The sequence below is a fragment of the Schistocerca cancellata genome, chromosome 8 (genome assembly GCF_023864275.1).
Source record: "Schistocerca cancellata isolate TAMUIC-IGC-003103 chromosome 8, iqSchCanc2.1, whole genome shotgun sequence".
Lineage (NCBI taxonomy): Eukaryota > Metazoa > Arthropoda > Insecta > Orthoptera > Acrididae > Schistocerca > Schistocerca cancellata.
The window spans coordinates 225,980,192-225,998,608 of NC_064633.1; the positions used below are offsets into that span (position 1 = coordinate 225,980,192).

Sequence of the window (18,417 nt, forward strand, 5' to 3'; positions counted from 1 at the left end):
AGCAGTTACATTTCCTTAAGATTTTACCTATGAATCTCAGTCTTGGAGCTACTTTTCCTACTTTTTGTTTTGTATGGAATTCCACATAACAGGGCTCTCGACCCCGTGCAACACCAGTATCGGGCCACTGTCGTATCTGAATGTCCCACAAATCTGGATACTGCGCGAATCGACCAGCTAGTCAAATTCAAGCCTGCAATGAGGCACGTTTCAAATCCTGTCAAACGCTGATAACGCTGTCTCACAACAGTGCAGAGCATCTCCCTATCCTTCACAGTGATCGCTCGGAATCTGAGGTTGTTCGTGCCTCTTATACACCATGCTCGGCCTGGTATCAACACTCAATAGGAACAAGACTAATGCACTCTGGCGGCCATTCTGCCTGCCATACACAATTGCAGTTCTGATCACCCACATACACACCGATGATGCGTATGTGTACGTAGTTAAATTGAAAGCCGATCCGACCTTCTGGGTGCTTCACTGTTTTTGTGAGGCAGTGTAATATCGCTAGGAAATAAATTTCAGTGTTTCATAATGTGTGGAAGACACTTTTGCTCATCCATTATGAAATTTGCTTTGACCATCAGTAAACTTCATCATTCTTGGTTCGTCAATTGTGATATTATATTGCGACTTTTCGTATCACTGATGTATCTTATAATCTCACTTTCACCGATCGTTATAGGAGTAAGTGGACAGACGTTGTTTATATTCTACCTGGCTTGAACACACGACTATTTGATGGGGCTGTCGCTTCCAATTGTGTTGACATGTAGTGTTAATCGGCCATAACTCGTTCATGAACATGGATATGAGACAAACTACGACCCTTGTTGAATAATACTTTTATTTGTTGAACAATTTCATACAAAACTACTGAAATGTTATACAATTACATCAGAATAAGAGCATTAGCAGACCATATGACGAGCCGGCCGGTGTGACCGAGCGGTTCTAGGCGCTTCAGTCTGGAACCACGCGACCGCTACGGTCGCAGGTTCGATTCCTGCCTCGGGCATGGATGTGTGTGATATCCTTAGGTCAGTTAGGTTTAAGTAGTTCTAAGTTCTAGGGGACTGATGACCTCAGATGTTAAGTCCCATAATGCTCAGAGCCATTAGACCATATGACGTCTTTCAAACAAGTTTTTTTCCAAAACAATGGTGGTACATTATGTGCACCACCATTCTTCAAGTCATGTGGCAAGGATTTGTTCTTGCAGATATAGTGGAAGCAAGACTCGTTACTTCGTAAGTAGAGACGTCCTTGGCATAGGCAACATATCCATTCGATTCTTATCTGTGCAACGCACTTGATTGCTCTTTGATAGTGTATTTTCTCTGATGGATCGCATTTATCTGAAGAGCTTGTTTCAGTAATAACCATTCCTGAATGAGGCGTTCAGTAAATCGGGGCGTTGTCACTAAAATCTGCTTCTTCTTCTGACGTACTCTGACCTGTGCGTATTTCACGATGGAGTGTTGCCATTATCTCATAATCTTACAGTACTTCCTTACTATAATTTATTATAAACTGAAATGGAAATAACGTTTTGGCTTACACATATGACGTTCACGTGTACTCCTATACATTTTTATTGCACAAACAGTGCATGAAATATTTCACACACGATCTAATGTAGCACAGGGATGTTGATGCATGGTGGTACGTATTTTGGACTCTTAAGTTATTCATGAAGTAGACATCTTCTGTAGAATATACCAAAGAACCGAGAACTATACAGTGATTCTGAATGTACATGTCATTATCTTACCTGTAATAAAGAGCTGAATCAACAATAAAGGCAGAATGAAGAAGGACTTTACAACTTCTGAATGGTATAGAAATTTGTTGAGATAACTTACAGAATCGGTAGATTTGTAATTTTGTAGCAAACAACGTCAAGATTCACATAAAAGTGTCAAGTATCATTTTAGTTCGATGTGACAACCATTTCTGTAGTGCGCGGCAAACATCCCACCAGTAATCAATTTCTTCCAACACTCGTTGCAGCGAATTGGGCGTAATTTGTACAACGGCAGCGTAGATTCGATTTTTCAGGTCGGCTAAAATGTTTGGTAGGGCAGGAACATTCCCACGTTCTTTAATGAAACCCAAGAGAAAGAAATAGAATGGCGTCAAGCCTGGGAAGCGAGATGGCCATGTGACTGGTCCTTAATCGCCAATCAACCGACCTGGGAAGCGATCATCAAGGAAATATCAAACTTCCATGAGGAAATGAGGTGAAGCATCGTCTTGCTGGTAGTATACCATCCCATTTCGGTCATCTTCATCGATCTGTGCAATTAAAATGTTTTAAAGCATGTCCAGATCATTCAGATGCACAATACTAGTGAAAGTAGCCATTTTAACATTGCACTACTCTGGCGCTCCTGGCGGCGGAATCGGATATTGATGCACTACGTGAATCAAACTTGAGATTGTTGGCTACGAAATGACACATCTACCGAATCTGCAAGTTATCTCAATAAATTTATGAATCCTTCCGAAGTTGTAGAGTCTTTTTTTGTCTCACCCTGCATATCTCGTAAAGACAGAAATTTCGCAAGGACAAAAACTAGCAACATTGTCCACACCGCGGGAAGTAACAACTGCCACAGACAGAACTACATGGAGAAACTCTATTTACTACTACTAATAATAATAATATTTATTCAAGATCAAATAATCATATACAATCCCTAGAAATAATACAGTTTCAAGACATCATACAGATTATTCTTCTGAATACGTCAGTTTATAAATTACAAACTAAAGATTTGTTTGTATTAATAAATTTTACATTTTGATGGATTTTACATTTGGTAGTATACAACCACAATATTACAAATATTGTTATTATCAACATTATATTAGTTGTAGGTTACTTAAAACTATGAGCTTGACATACTTATGAAGCACTTTTCATACAGATATAATACTCCTCTAGGGAATAAAAAAAGTTTTCAATTAGAATTCTTTTTAGCTGATCTTTTAATTTGTTGGTAGGAAGGGTTGTGAGCCTTTTTGGTAGGGCATTGGCTAGCTTGAGCCCAGCATAAAGTGCATTTTTTCATATAAAGCTGTTCTGTGGCCATTTACATGGTATCTGAACTTTTGCCTTGTATCGTACTGGTGCAGGTCACAGTTATAATTTGGATTTATTGTTTTCACAAGCAATATAACTTTCAATATGTATACACCTATAATGGTAAGCACACCTTATTTTGGGAACAGATTCCGACATGATTCTCGAGGTTTGGCACCACAAATAATTCTGATAACTTTTTTCTGTAGTATTAATAACGTGCTTAGGTTGGCTTGAGTTGTTCCACCCCATATTTCTACAGCATAGTTTAAGTTTGATGAGAATAGGGCATGATAAGCAGTTTTTAGTACACACATGTCCTTACAATATTTGCTAATCATATTTATAGCAAACACATTCTTCGACAGCTTACATGCTAAGGAATCAATATGCATGTCCCATTTGAGGCTTTCCTGGATTGTAATTCCCAAGAACTTTGTCCATTTTTCCTTTTTTACAATGTCATTTCCTATGGATAATTTCATGTCAAATTCTATTTGTTTCCTTGTGTTAAATTCCATCATTGCAGTCTTTGAAGCACTTACATTTAGATGGCTTTCATTAAAATACTTGACTATTTCATTAGTTACACTGTTGCACAGTACCCCCAGACTCTCATAGTCTTTGTGTTTACACACTATTGATGTGTCATCTGCATACAATATTTTTGTACAGTTAGGAGAACAATACTGTGTATCATTAACAGAAATCATGAAAAGAAGGGGTCCCAAGACAGAACCTTGAGGCACTCCATATTTGATATCAGTTTCTGATCTCTCTTGGTCGTAATGGGAACTACCACGTACTCTAGAGGGATCAGGAAAGATACCTTAATGCTTGGTGAGTCAGGGCTTCACAAGTACTTGGTACGTTTTTGGAACCACCATGCATTTAAGCAAGGAGGAACGGTAGTTAACACGATGTTAGCGTGATGCCTGGGGCTGACTAATTTCTTGTCCAGTGTAGTGAGAATTCTAAGTCGTTGCTGCCTCTATGACTTTGATTTGCCTCGTACAGTAGGCTGCAGCGAGCGGAGGCGTGACGGATGCGCGCTGTGTGTTGCAGCGGCCGCCCGGACGCGCCGTGGCGCTGTTGCAGGCTGAGGGTGGACATGACAGAGACGGCCGGCCGCGCCCGCAGCCCGCCCCCGCCGGCCGCCGCCGCCGCCGCCCCACAGCCCGCCCGGGGCCGCCACTGCTGTTAGCCGCCCCCGCCAGCGCCACCTGGGACCATGTCCGAGGACCTAGAGTCCATATCAGAGGAAGAACGCAGCTTGTTCCGTCCGTTCACCCGCGAGTCGCTGGCCGCCATCGAGGCGCGTATCGCCGAGGAGTATGCCAAGCAGAAGGAGCTCGAAAAGAAGAGAGCTGAGGGAGAAGTAAGTATCTACAAGGTACCGGACGGCCCTCTTCCGTCTCCCGCAGCCGGCGGAGCACCACGTACGGGAGACTCTCCGTACGTCATGCGCGATGCTGCTGCCTCTCGTAATATGTGTCTAATTTTTTCCTTATATCCAACTGAACCCATTTCTTACAGGGTGGTGAAGCTGAGCGAGGTGCTAAAACACGTAAAACAGTATTTGAGTCGTCGTTGGCATCTACATTACAATAGACTAGCTTCCTTTTGTTCCATTACTAGCTTCTTACCCGCAGCTACACCGATGTACTCGAATGACACATATACACTCTAAGAGGAAAAAGATAACGATGCACCACGAAGGAATGGGACGGAAATCGGTAGATGTGATGCACGTGTACAGACAAATAAATGATTACAGTTTTATAAAAACTGTATGATTTATTAAAGAGAAAGTGTTTCACAAACTGAGCAAGTCAATAACCCTTTGCTCTACCCCTGGCCCTTATGCAAGTAATTATTCGGCTTGCCATTGATTGACAATATGGTTGGATGTCCTCCTCAGGGGTATGGTGGCCAATTTTGTCCAACTGGCGTGTTAGATCGTAGATCCCGAGCTGGTTGGAGGGCTCTGCCAATTATTCTCCAACTGTTCCCAACTGAGGAGAGATCTGGCGACCATGCTGGCCAAGGGATGGTTTGCCAAGCACGAAGTTGAGCACTAGAAACTATCGCTGTGTGGGTTGGACATCATCTTGCTGAAATGTAAGACCAGGATGGCTTGCCATGAATGGTGCCGTTGATGACAACAATAGAGGTTCCTCTATGAAATCAAATGGCACCCTACACCATCACTCTTGGTTGCAGGGCGTATGGCGGGCGACAGTCGGGTTAGTATCCCAAACCTGTCCAGGGTGCCTCCAAACATGTCTTTGACCTGCAGTCTCACTGACTGGAGTAGAAAGACCAGCGAAGACGTTTCTGGAGACGTCCCCGAAAGCGGTGGGATACTAGCCTGACTTTGGCCTGCCACACAACCAGACACCCACGAGTGATGGTCTAGGTTGCCAGTTCTTTGATCGCCATCCGTGGCTCCCTTAGCACAGCGGTACGTCGACGATATGCTTCCCCCCGTTTTGTTGCCCTTCAGGGAAAGCCATCATAGGCTTTCATTTCAGCAAGATAATGCCCGCCACCACACGGCGAGAGTTTCTACTTCTTGTCTTTGCCAAATCCTACTTCTGCCAGAGGGGTCGTCAGATATCTCCCCAAACGAGCATTATGGTCAGGTCCCTCCAACCAGCTTGGGATTTTGACTGTCTAACGCTCCCTTTGGACAGAATCTGCCACGATATCGCTCCGTACAACACTATCAATTAATGCCAAGCCGAATAATTGCTTGAATAACTGCCAGAGGTGGACCAATACGTTATTGACTTTCTCAATTTATAAAGTTCTTTGTCTTGAACAAATCATTTACTTTTTTCTGAAATTGTAGTCATTTGTTTGTCTGTACGTCTACATCACATCTACCAATTTCTGTTGCATTTGGATAATTCCTTAGCGCTCCATCATTTTCCCCCCTTAGAGTATATTTAAGTCAGGTAAGTGATTCTCCGCTGTTTTACTCCATGCGACTCCAAAGATAGTGTTAAATGTATCTGAGGTGTTCAACTATATGGTATGGTCTTTCACGCCAAACACTCTAACAAAATTATTGACTTGTTACAGTGCTCGTTCTTGTGAAACTGGTTGACGCACTGGACAACGCGTGTAAGACACAGATTGCGCTTCATACTTTTAATGTGTTCCAAGTCATCTAAGTGCAGGAGATAAATACCAACAAGTCATTTTCGAACATTTCTGCATGTACTCCATCTCAGTCCGCTGAGACTTCGTGGGTATAAAAGAGAAACCCGGTAGACATATTTTCATACTTGTACATCTCAGTAGACGATTTAAACTGTTCAACGCTCTAATGTCCGCCAGGTGGGAAGTCTTAAGTGTACCCTAGTAGCCATCTCAGCAGAAAATTAATCCAGACCGCTCAGGTAGCAAACAACGACAATATCCGCCTCCTATGCCCTGTATCACACTTGTGATAAACACAGGCATTAACCTCGATTGGCTTCCATATTCACGATAATCATCAAACCTCCCGGAGCACTTTTTGTGTGTTCACAACAATTAGAGAGTCAGTGGTTGGGAGAAGTTTAGTTATCCTGAAGAAGTACGCTATCTTGTGCACTTGTGGTTACTCACACCCCTCCAAACGAACTCTTTTTTTCTGGGAGTTCAGACAGTTTATAAGCGCTGGCGAACTTCCATTAAACGAGGAGAACATTATGTCGATAAGCGATACAGCTTTGTGCTTCCATTTTTAATTACAAGTTTCATCTGGAATTTCCTTGTATTTAGACATTTCACATATTCGTTTATCTTATTTCAGTTTTAATGGGTACATAATATGATGCTGGCAACATCTGATTCGATTATCGTCCAACAAATCACGTAGAACCTTCCAGATCCGAAACCTCAAACAAACCGTTCTCAAATATGCAATGCCTGCAGCGACTGTCTGATCTTATACCGTCAAAATCTGCCAATCTCTCCGTATTATAAATCCGATCACATCCGTAAACAACACCCTAATGTAACACCTGTAACTGATCACATCGGACCTACATCTACAAGCGCAAGGTAAGAAACCCTCCAGCTGAATGACCACATAGAGATGGCCCCTCTATCGTAACAAGTCTCTACATCTCATCCTCACCACAGAAAACCCCTTTTGTGACAACTGTCCTACAAAATATCCATTTTGCTGTGTGACCCTCTACTTGTCAATGCCACATATTCCTGAAACCACTCCCAGTTCCTTTTCTCCCACTTAGATATCCTTCCTCCATGCCAACGCCACCTCACCTCTTACAACAGCTCCGCTCACCTACCTCAGTTCCATTTCTGATTCCATTCCTCTCATCACTTTACATCCACACCAACTAGATTTAATTACATTATTTATATGTTTTTCAACTGTTTGTGCCTGTTTTGAACGCATTGAATTTTAATATACTAAGCAGCTGAAGAGCAGGTACGTTGTTCCCTTTTGAGAGACTTAAATAACAACAAAGAAAAAAGACACCTGTATTCGGAGAAGTATTATTCCAACTGATCTCAAGTACTGCGTTAGCTGGGGCAACTGGTATTCCGTCACCGAAGATCATAACTGACTTAATATTATCGTTTATTCCAATATTGACACTATTACAAGAACAATTCGCAATGCAGCTTGTTTCAACTATGGAGCATTTCATTTTAAGACTCCAATCACGTATGCAGCACACAGTGACACCACGGATTCAAAATGCGTTATTACACTGTAAATAGTGCTTTATGAACACCTTGCGTCCCGGTATGCGGCGTGCTCGGTTGGAGTCTGAAGATAACTGCTCCATAACTGAAACCACCACATTGCGAAATGTTCTTGATATTTTGTCAATAACGACTTTGAAACGTGAGAGGCAGACATTTCACATCCTTAAGTTTTCGTACAATATTGCTTATATGTAAACTTATTCCAACGATACAGAAAAATAAAAAGCACTTCCACTACTCATGCTCATAAATTAAGGACAATGCTGATACATGGTGAAACAACGCTCTGGTGGGCGGTTTGCGGGTTTAAATCACTTTGGGGTATGACAATGCAGTGCATTTGACCTGCGGTCGTCGCACGGTGGCGCTAGCAGCAGTCCACATATGCAGAGGTGTTTTGGTGCATGTCAGAGTACAGTGCAGCGAGTAAGTGTGCAGACGCTTTTAGACATGCTAATGGTGCATTCCACTGACCCCTGGTCACAGGAGGGCCCTTAAAGCCTGGTGTCAAGAACACAGTACATGGTCATTGGAACAGTGGTCCTAGGTTATATTCACGGACGAGTCCAGGTATAGTCTGAACAGTGATTATCACCGGGTTTTCATCTGGCGTGAACCAGGAACCAGATACCAAACCCGTAATGTCGTTGAAAGGGTCATGTATGGATGTTGTGTTTTGATGGTGTGGGGTGGGATTATGATTGGTGCACGTGCACCCCTGAATGTCTTTGACAGAGGAAATGTAACAGGTCAGATGTATCGGGACGTCATTTTGCACCAGTATCCCCGCCTTTGCAGGGGTGCAGTGGGTCCCACCTTCCTCCTGATGGATGATAACACACGGCGCCTCCGAGCTGCCATCGTGGAGGAGTACCTTGAAACAGGAGATATCCGGCGAATTGAGTAGCCTGCCTGTTCTCCAGACCTAAACCCCATCGAGCACGTTTGGGATGCTCTCGGTTGAGGTATCGTCTTCAAACCCCTACGACACTTCAGGAGCTCCGACAGGCACTGCTGCAAGAATGAGAGGCTATACTCCAGCAGCTGCTCGACCACCTGATCCAGAGTATGCCAACCCGTTGTGCAGCATGTGTACGTTTGCATGGTGATCATATCCCATATTAATGTCGGGGTACATGCGCAGGGAACAGTGGCGTTTTGTAACACATGTATTTCAGGATGGTTTTCTTAACTTATCACCGCCGGCCGTTGTGGCTGAGCGGTTCTAGGCGCTTCAGTCCGTAACCGCGCTTTGCTACGGTCGCAGGTTCGAATCCTGCCTCGGGCATGGATGCGTGTGATGTCCTTAGGTTAGTTACGTTTAAGTAGTTCAAAGTCTAGGGGACTGATGACCTCAGATGTTAAGTCCCATAGTACTTAGAGCCATTTGAACCAATCAACTTATCACCAATACCGTGGACTTACAGATCTGTGTCGTGTACCCTATGTGCCTATGCTGTTAGCGCCAGTTTTGTGTAGTGCCACGTTGTGTGGCACCACATTCTGCAATTATCCTTATTTATGAGCATGAGTGTAGTTTTCTTCCCTTAGTACCAATGACACGGACCATGAAAGTCTCCTAAACTCCTCTGCTTTCTTGGACAGTCGTGAACGGAGCCTAGGATAATATAATTCCCAGTTCTTACTACGTATCCTTACGTTACAAAGCTATAAGAATGTAACATGTAATGTTTACAGTTCGGAATGCTGACCAAAGTTAATGTATGTAGCATTATTTTAACACATATTTCAATGCTCTTTTTACAGCTGGAGGCATCGTGGAACCTATGACGGCATCATTTTACCAGTGACATTTAAGGCTTTGATTAACCATTTCTCTCTGCTTGAGAATATGGGTAGCACAGAAAGAGCTACTAAACTAAGGCAACATTTCTAACTTCATCTGTTCGTTTTTTAAGTTAAAGCAAAATTAATATCACTGTATGTGACTAGAGATACTCATAGTAATAGATTTGCACTACACTATTTTTCGCAGCAACTAAAAAAGCGTTATGTTTCCTTTGCTTCGCAAATCGTGATATCTCACAGGATATACGGGGTGAGTCGCGTAAGACCGTAACGCCGTTTTATTGTATTTCATAAACGGTTCAATATATAGCAACGAGGCTTCTGGAAAATGGTAGCACACAGAGGGGCACATAATTCTGTTGTTGTTCCGTTCCTTATATTTAAACATAAACACTAGCTACAAGCTCTGTAAAACTTGAGGGTACAGTGCACAAAACAGTCTTCTGTTTGGTTTCGGTTACGCAAAGAATGAACGCTGTGAAATATCGTAAGTTAGTAAATAAAGCCCAAGTCCATCGAATTTGCCGCTGAGTTAGCCTCTCTTCTAACTATGATCAAACGTAGATCCCTCGAACAAAAAACCGTGATCAGTTTTTGGCAAAAAGTACAGGTCACGCCTGTCTACAAGAAGGGCAGAAGAAATGATCCACGATACTACCGTCCAATATCCTTGGCATCGATTTGTTGTAGAACATTACAGCACATTATGAATTCAAACACAATGAGGTATCTTGAAAAGAATGATCTCCTCAATGTCAACCAACATCGATCGTGTGAAACCCAACTCACACTTTTCTCACCTAACATATTGAAAGCTTTGGATCAAGGCAACCAGGTAGACGCAGTATTTCTTGATTTCCGAAAAGCATTTGACCCAGTACCGCACCAACGCTTATTGTCAAAAGTACGGCCATATGGGGTATCAAGTGAAATTCGTGACTGGATTGAGGATTTTTTGGAAGGGAGGACACAGCATGTTATATTGGATGATTAGTCGTCGTCAGATGTAGAAGTAACTTCCGGTGTGTCCCAGGGAAGTGTGTTGGGACCCTTGCTTTTCATGTTGTATATTAATGACCTTGCAGATAATATTACTAGGAAAATCGGGTTTCTTGCTGATGATTCAGTTATCTGTAATGAAGTACTACCTTAAAGAAGCTGCATAAATATTCAGTCAGACCTTGATAAGATTTCAAAGTGGTGCAGAGATTGGCAACTTGCTCTACATGTGCAGAAATGGAAAATTTTGCACTTCCAAAATGGAAAAAGCTATTATGCTATGACTATAATATCAACGAGTCACTGTTAGAATCGGCCAATTCATACAAATACCTGGGCGTAACACTTTGTAGGAATATGAAGTGTAATGATTACATAGGTTCAGTCGCTGGTGAAGCTGGTGGTAGAAAAAAAAAATGTTCAAATGTGTGTGAAATCTTATGGGACTTAACTGCTAAGGTCATCAATCCCTAAGCTTACACACTACTTAACCTAAATTATCCTAAGGACAAACACACACACCCATGCCCTAGGGAGGACTCGAACCTCCCCCGGGACCAGCCGCACAGTCCATGACTCCAGCGCCTGAGACCGCTCGGCTAATCCCGCGCGGCGAAGCTGGTGGTAGACTTCGGTTTATTGACAGAACACTGGGGAAGTGCAATCAGTCTACAAAGGAGATTGTTTACATTGTTTACCATTACTCGTACGACTGGTTCTAGAATATTGTTCAAGTGTGTGGGACCCTATCAGACAGAACTAACAGGGGATATTGAACGTATACAGAGAAGGGCAGCACGAATGGTCACAGATTTGTTTAATCTGTGGAATAGTGTCACACAGATACTGAAGGAACTGAACTGGAAGACTCTTGAAGAACTATCCCGAGAAAGTCTGTTAATAAAATTTGAGCAACCGGCTTTAAATATTTACTCTAGGAATATACAAGAAGCCCCTACGTATCGCTCGCATACGGATCGTGAGGATAAGATCAGAATATTTACAGCACGCACAGAAGCATTCAAACAATCATTCTTCCCGCGTTCCATTCGTGAATGGAACACGACGATACCCTTATAACTGGTACAATGAGACGACGTACCCTCTGCCATGCACCTCACGATGATGTAGATGTTACCAGTCGACCTAAGTATTTTTGCACCTGGGAGGAAGGGCGATTCGGCCTGATCATCGTGAGTCAGAGCGTTATCGGCATTATACGTAGTATGTGCACAGCTGACCTGAAAGCATATACAGTGCCGCTGTAGCTGTTTATGGTAACGTCACCAGATGTTTCCGATAAAGGCCAAGTGTAATATGTCGTGATTGAATAGTACTGCTACGAGAAATCAAGCCAGAGACGAGTACCAAACGCAGTCCAAGTTTGCAGCGCAGAGAGAAGCCGGCGCTTCTGTTCGAAGCAGGCAGACGGAATACAACACTAGTTGGCAGTCGTTGTGCGGGCAGCTTTATGCCGTTTCGGAGACCACTGGATCACGTTACGTAGGTAGTCCATAGCGACACGCCTCTTGCCTGATGCGCGTATCTGGTGCCTGTTGTTGGAGCAGGTTTCGCTATCTAAGTTTGGCGACTGTTGTATCGACAAAGATACCTTAAGCGAACTATCTACTATTTTTAACGCTATTGGTACGCTCTTCAAAGGACAAAGTGTAGCGACATAATTCTTACTAATGCTGGCGTAGAAACTTTTCTGAAAAGTATCCGGGAAATGTGTAACAACTGAAAGGTGAGGCTGCCGAATCAGCTATTACGGTGTTGGATAGGACGGAACGCTGCAGTAAAATAGTCTACCGGGCTCACGATGTGGTTTCTCTTCGTGTCTTTCTGTGGACAGCACTCATAGATGCAGACTACCATGGAGACAAAACCACATCATACGACACGTCTCGAAGAATCGCCCCAGAATACGTCTAATGTCACCCATGATACATCTCTGTTCATCTATTTCTCGAACAGCCAAAACAAATGTGCCTTGATGTCGATGGGAAGCAGTTTGAATACATGCTTAAGTGATGTGCAAATCTATATTCTATTTAGAAAAGTGCATATTTTGTAGATGACAGGTAGTCACCAACTCATTACCACTAAAATGTTCCGTTCCCTGACTTGTGATTCCATTTGATTATAGCTTCGAGAAGTATCTGTAATTAAAATTCTCCAGTAACAGTTGTTTTACGTTAATAAACATTCGGGCATCTCTTGACACAGGCACATCAAGTAATCTTTTCGGAAACTCAGAATTTAATCCAATAGTTCCTTTTTCCGTGGACAGAGCCCTTTTTGATTTTGTAGAATGGAAGAGCGACGTATTTATGTCAGGGGAGACAAATAAGAAGTCACAGGACAGGCTCAAATCGAAAACTACGCGACGGAAATGCAGCTGCTTGTAAAAAAGTTGTTATGAACATCAGGACATATACACATATGAAACAATTTCCCCAAGCCCTTTCTGGTAGCTAACAAATATCGTAACTTATACTGTATTTGTGTCATATAAAGTATTGCCAAGAGGAAATACATTATATATGTGTAGCATAGGCCTAGCTTCTCGCTGAATAAAACGAGAGCGTGCCATGAGACCACCGCCTGGCGGTGTTTGTTGTTGTTGTGGTCTTCAGTCCAGAGACTGGTTTGATGCAGCTCTCCATGCTACTCTATCCTGTGCAAGCTTCTTCATCTCCTAGTACCTACTGCAACATACATTCTTCTGAATCTGTTTAGTGTGTTCATCTCTTGGTCTCCCTCTACGATTTTTACCCTCCACGCTGCCCTCCAATACTAAATTGGTGATCCCTTGATGCCTCAAAATATGCCCTACCAACCGATCCCTTCTTCTAGTCAAGTTGTGCCACAAATTTCTCTTCTCTCCAATTCTGTTCAATACTTCCTCAATAGTTATGTGATCTACCCATCTAATCTTCAGCATTCTTTGTAGCACCACATTTCGAAAGCTTCTATTCTCTTCTTGTCTAAACTGTTTATCGTCCACGTTGCACTTCTATAAATGGCTACACTCCATACAAATACTTTCAGAAACGACTTCCTGACACTTAAAACTATACTCGATGTTAAGTAATTTCTCTTCTTCAGAAACGCTTTCCTTGCCATTGCCAGTCTACATTTTATATCCTCTCTACATCGATCACCATCAGTTATTTTGCTCCCCAAATAGGAAAAGTCATTCACTACTTTAAGCGTCTCATTTCCTAATCTAATTCCATCAGCATCACCCGATTTCATTCTGCTACATTCCATTTTCCTCGTTTTGCTTTTGTTGATGTTCATCTTATATCCTCCTTTCAAGACACTGTCCATTCCGTTCAGCTGGTCTTCCAGGTCCTTTGCTGTCTCTGACAGAATTACAATGTCATCGGCGAACCTCAAAGTTTTTATTTCTTCTCCATGGATTTTAATTCCTACTCCGAATTTTTCTTTTGTTTCCTTTACTGCTTGCTCAATATACAGATTGAATAACGTCGGGAATAGGCTACAACCCTGTCTCACTCCATTCCCAACCACTGCTTCCCTTTCATGCCAATCGACTCTTATAACTGTCATCTGGTTTCTGTACCAATTGTAAATAGCCTATCGCTCCCTGTATTTTACCAGGGCCACCTTCAGAATTTGAAAGAGAGTATTCCAGTCAACATTGTCAAAAGCTTTCTCTAAGTCTACACATGCTAGAAACGTAGGTTTGCCTTTCCTTGATGTATTTTCTAAGAAAAGTAGTAGGGTCAGTATTGCCACACGTGTTCCAACATTTCTATGGAATCCAAATTGATCTTCGCCGAGGTCGGCTTCTACCAGTTTTTCCACTCGTCTGTAAAGAATTCGTGTTAATATTTTGCAACCGTGGCTTATTAAACTAATAGTTCGATAATTTTCACATCTCTCACCACCTGCTTTCTTTGGGATTGAAATTATTGTATTCTTCTTGAAGTCTGAGGGTATTTTACCTGTCTCATACATCTTGCTCACCAGATGGTAGAGTTTTGTTAGGCCTGGCTCTCCCAAGGCTGTCAGTAGTTCTAATGGAATGTTATCTACTCCGGGGGCCTTGTTTCGACTTAGGTCTTTCAGTGCTCTGTCAAACTCTTCACGCAGTATCATATCTCCCATTTCATCTTCATCTACCTCCTCTTCCATTTCCATAATATTGTCCTCAAGAACATCGCCCCTGTATAGACCCTCTATATACTCCTTCCACCTTTCTGCCTTCCCTTCTTTTCTTAGCACTGGGTTTCCATCTGAGCTCTTGATATTCATACAAGTGGTTCTCTTTTCTCCAAAGGTCTCTTTAATTTTCCTGTAGGCAGTATCTATCTTACCTCTAGTGATATGCGCCTGTACATCCTTACTTTTGCCCTCCAGCCATCCCTGCTTAGCCATTTTGCACTTCCTGTCGATCTCATTTTTGAGATGTTTGTATTCCTTTTGCTTGCTTCATTTACTGCATTATTGTATTTTCTCCTTTCATTAATTAAATTCAATATCTCTTCTGTTACCCAAGGATTTCTATTAGCCCTCGTCTTTTTACCTACTTGATCCTCTGCTACCTTCACTATTTCATCTTTCAAAGCTACCCATTCTTCTTCTACTGTATTTCTTTCCCCCATTCTTGTCAATCGTTCCCTAATGCTCTCCCTGAAACTCTGTACAACCTCTGGTTCTTTCAGTTTATCCAGTTCCCATCTCCTCAAATTCCCAGCTTTTTGCAGTTTCTTCAGTTTTAATCTACAGTTCATAACCAATAGATTGTGGTCAAAGTCCACATCTGCCCCTGGAAATGTCTTACAATTTAAAACCTGGTTCGTGAATCTCTGTCTTACCATAATATAATCTATCTGAGACCTTCTAGTATCTCCAGGCTTCTTCCATGTATACAACCATCTTTCATGATTCTTGAACCAAGTGTTAGCTATGATTAAGTTATGCTCTGTGCAAAATTCTACTAGGCGGCTTCCTCTTTCATTTCTTAGCCCCAATCCATATTCACCTACTACGTTTCCTTTTCTTCCTTTTCCTACTGTCGAATTCCAGTTACCCATAACTATTAAATTTTCGTCTCCCTTCACTACCTGAACAATTTCTTTTATCTCATCATACATTTCATCAATTTCTTCATCGTCTGCAGAGCTAGTTGGCATATAAACTTGTACTACTGTAGTAGGTGTGGGCTTCGTGTCTATCTTGGCCACAATAATGCGTTCACTATGCTGTTTGTAGTAGCTTACCCGCACTCCTATTTTCCTATTCATTATTAAACCTACTCCTGCATTACCCCTATTTGCTTTTGTGTTTATAACCCTGTATTCACCTGACCAGAAGTCTTGTTCCTCCTGCCACCGAACTTCACTGATTCCCACTATATCTAACTTTAACCTATCCATTTCCCTTTTTAAATTTGCTAACCTGCCTGCCCGATTAAGGGATCTGACATTCCAGTTCTTAGAAAGCGTTTTCTTTCTCCTGATAACAACATCCTCCTGAGTAGTCCCAGCACGGAGGTCCGAATGGGGGACTATTTTACCTCCGGAATATTCTACCCAGAGGATGCCATCACCATTTAACCGTGCAGTAAAGCTGCATGCCCTCGGGAAAAATTACGGCTGTAGTTCCCCCTTGCTTTCAGCCGTTCGCAGTACCAGCACAGCAAGGTCGTTTTGAGTAGTGTTACAAGGCCAGATCAGTCAATCATCCAGACTGTTGGCCCTGCAACTACTGAAAAGGCTGCTGCCCCTCTTCAGGAACCACACGTTTGTCTGGCCTCTCAAAAGATACCCCTCCATTGTGGTTGCACCTACGGTACGGCTATCTGTGTCGCCGAGGCACGCCAGTCTCCCCACCAATGGCAAGGTCCATGGTTGATGGGTGGGTGGGGGGGGGGGGGGGGGGGGTGGGGGGGAGGGGTGGCGGTGTTAGCAGGACAGTAATTGAGCAGTAAACCCTCAATTTTTTAAAGAAATGAACTCCCATGTATTAAACAGCTTCAAAAGCCTGATTACTTTACAAATAAGTTGATGTGTTCAATATTTGAAGCTAAGCGTGTAAGCGAGAAAAAGTTTATAAATGAGTTAAAATTATGCTTAAAATTTGTTGGAAGCCGCTCATTATGAAACACTAGATGAATACAGTAACTGGTTTACGGTATCGTTAGTTAGTAATAAACATTCCGGTCTCCCTTCCTTTCAGTTTTAGCGTACTTCCCGGATACTTTTGTGAAAAGGTTCAACATCATCACTTAACAAGCGTTATATCACTGTACTTGTCTTATCAAGACGTTTCGAATACCGTTAAAAAAGTTAATCGTTGGAATCAAAAAATACGTAGTACGCCAGTGCCTCGGTGAGGTAGGTGTTGTAACGATTCCCTATGCAACAAAATTATGTGCCCATACACTTATTATCATTTACCGAAAAACTTGTTTCGGTACCATGACTCGATCAGGAAAGATAAGGGGTGACGTCTTACGCTACTCACACTGTTAGACCGTCCGCACACGTAGCGACTGGAACGGAACGCAATGGCCAGGCGATCTACATCGGCAACTGATCGCCGAGTAGCTGGCAACGTAGTTCCGCCCAAGGGGCAACTCAGAAATGAGAAACAGCAATTGCTGTATGCGAGCGGGGAGGAGAGGGAGTATTGTTTGTCCCACCCGAACATCTTTCGGTTACACTCGGCATGTAGAGCTTTGATTCACTTTTGGTTACACTCGGCATGTCGAGCTTCGATTCAAGCTCAGGTCAAGATGTGGTTCTCTATTATTATTGCACACGAGTAAGAAAACGAAGAAGATTCTGGATTCGTCTGTATTCCGTATCCAAAGAAATGCAAACTGCAGGCCGTGTGTATTAACCAACCTGTAACAGATTCGATATGCGTAGCTTTTTATAGAACAACTACACAGTGCTACATGGATTTGGTGCTGTTGATTTGTTTTTTTTTTTTAAAAAAACCTATCTTGAGATGTATACACATGAAAATTTGGTGATGGTGTGCCGGCCGCGGTGGTCTAGCGGTTCTGGCGCTGCAGTCCGGAACCGCGGGACTGCTACGGTCGCAGGTTCTAATCCTGCCTCGGGCATGGGTGTGTGTGATGTCCTTAGTTAGGCTTAAGTAGTTCTAAGTTCTAGGGGACTTATGACCTAAGATGTTGAGTCCCATAGTGCTCAGAGCCATTTGAACCATTTTTTGGTGATGGTGTGTTTGTGCTCGTTAAATCACTAGTACTTTCACGATCGGAGAATTGTGGTTTTCACTCTTTGTTTCTACATGACACTGTAATTTTACAGAATGACAAAGAAGACATATAAGATTAATATCGGTATGATTTACAATTTTCTGTTCATTTGTTTCCACTTACATAACTTACTGATAATTTTATTTTATACAATAGATGTGCACTACACTACAAATGTAATATGAAATTCTTTCACCACTTCACTCCCCGCTTTCACTACCAATCTCTCCTACGAGAGCCTGGGAGATTGCAGTTGTATAAAATTTTTTTTTTTTTCAGCTTCTCGTACAAAGCTAATGTTAGCATACTGCACGTTCATCTTCAGATTAAACTAATACACAGCTGTGTTCGAGGACACGATGCAACGCAGACCGCTTGGTAACACGGTTGCAGAGTCGCTGGAATACTGAATAGTAACACGTTGCAAAAGATTAACTGAGAAGTCACTCTGCACTCGCACTGTTTGCGGAGCCCCAGTATATAAGAGACGTTCAAAAAGAAACGAGCCGGAGGCATAATT

General features: G+C 42.5%; 1 protein-coding gene across 1 annotated transcript in view; it reads left to right on the forward strand.

Annotated features, from left to right (window-relative positions):
• Positions 1–4,281: 4,281 nt before the first annotated feature.
• LOC126095773 (sodium channel protein para) overlaps positions 4,282–18,417 on the forward strand; it is a 923,047-nt gene continuing 908,911 nt past the window's right edge. The window contains exon 1 of the mRNA XM_049910580.1: positions 4,282–4,469. Coding sequence (XP_049766537.1) covers positions 4,323–4,469 — 147 coding nt within the window. The 5' untranslated portion in view covers positions 4,282–4,322. The remainder of the gene's footprint in view (positions 4,470–18,417) is intronic.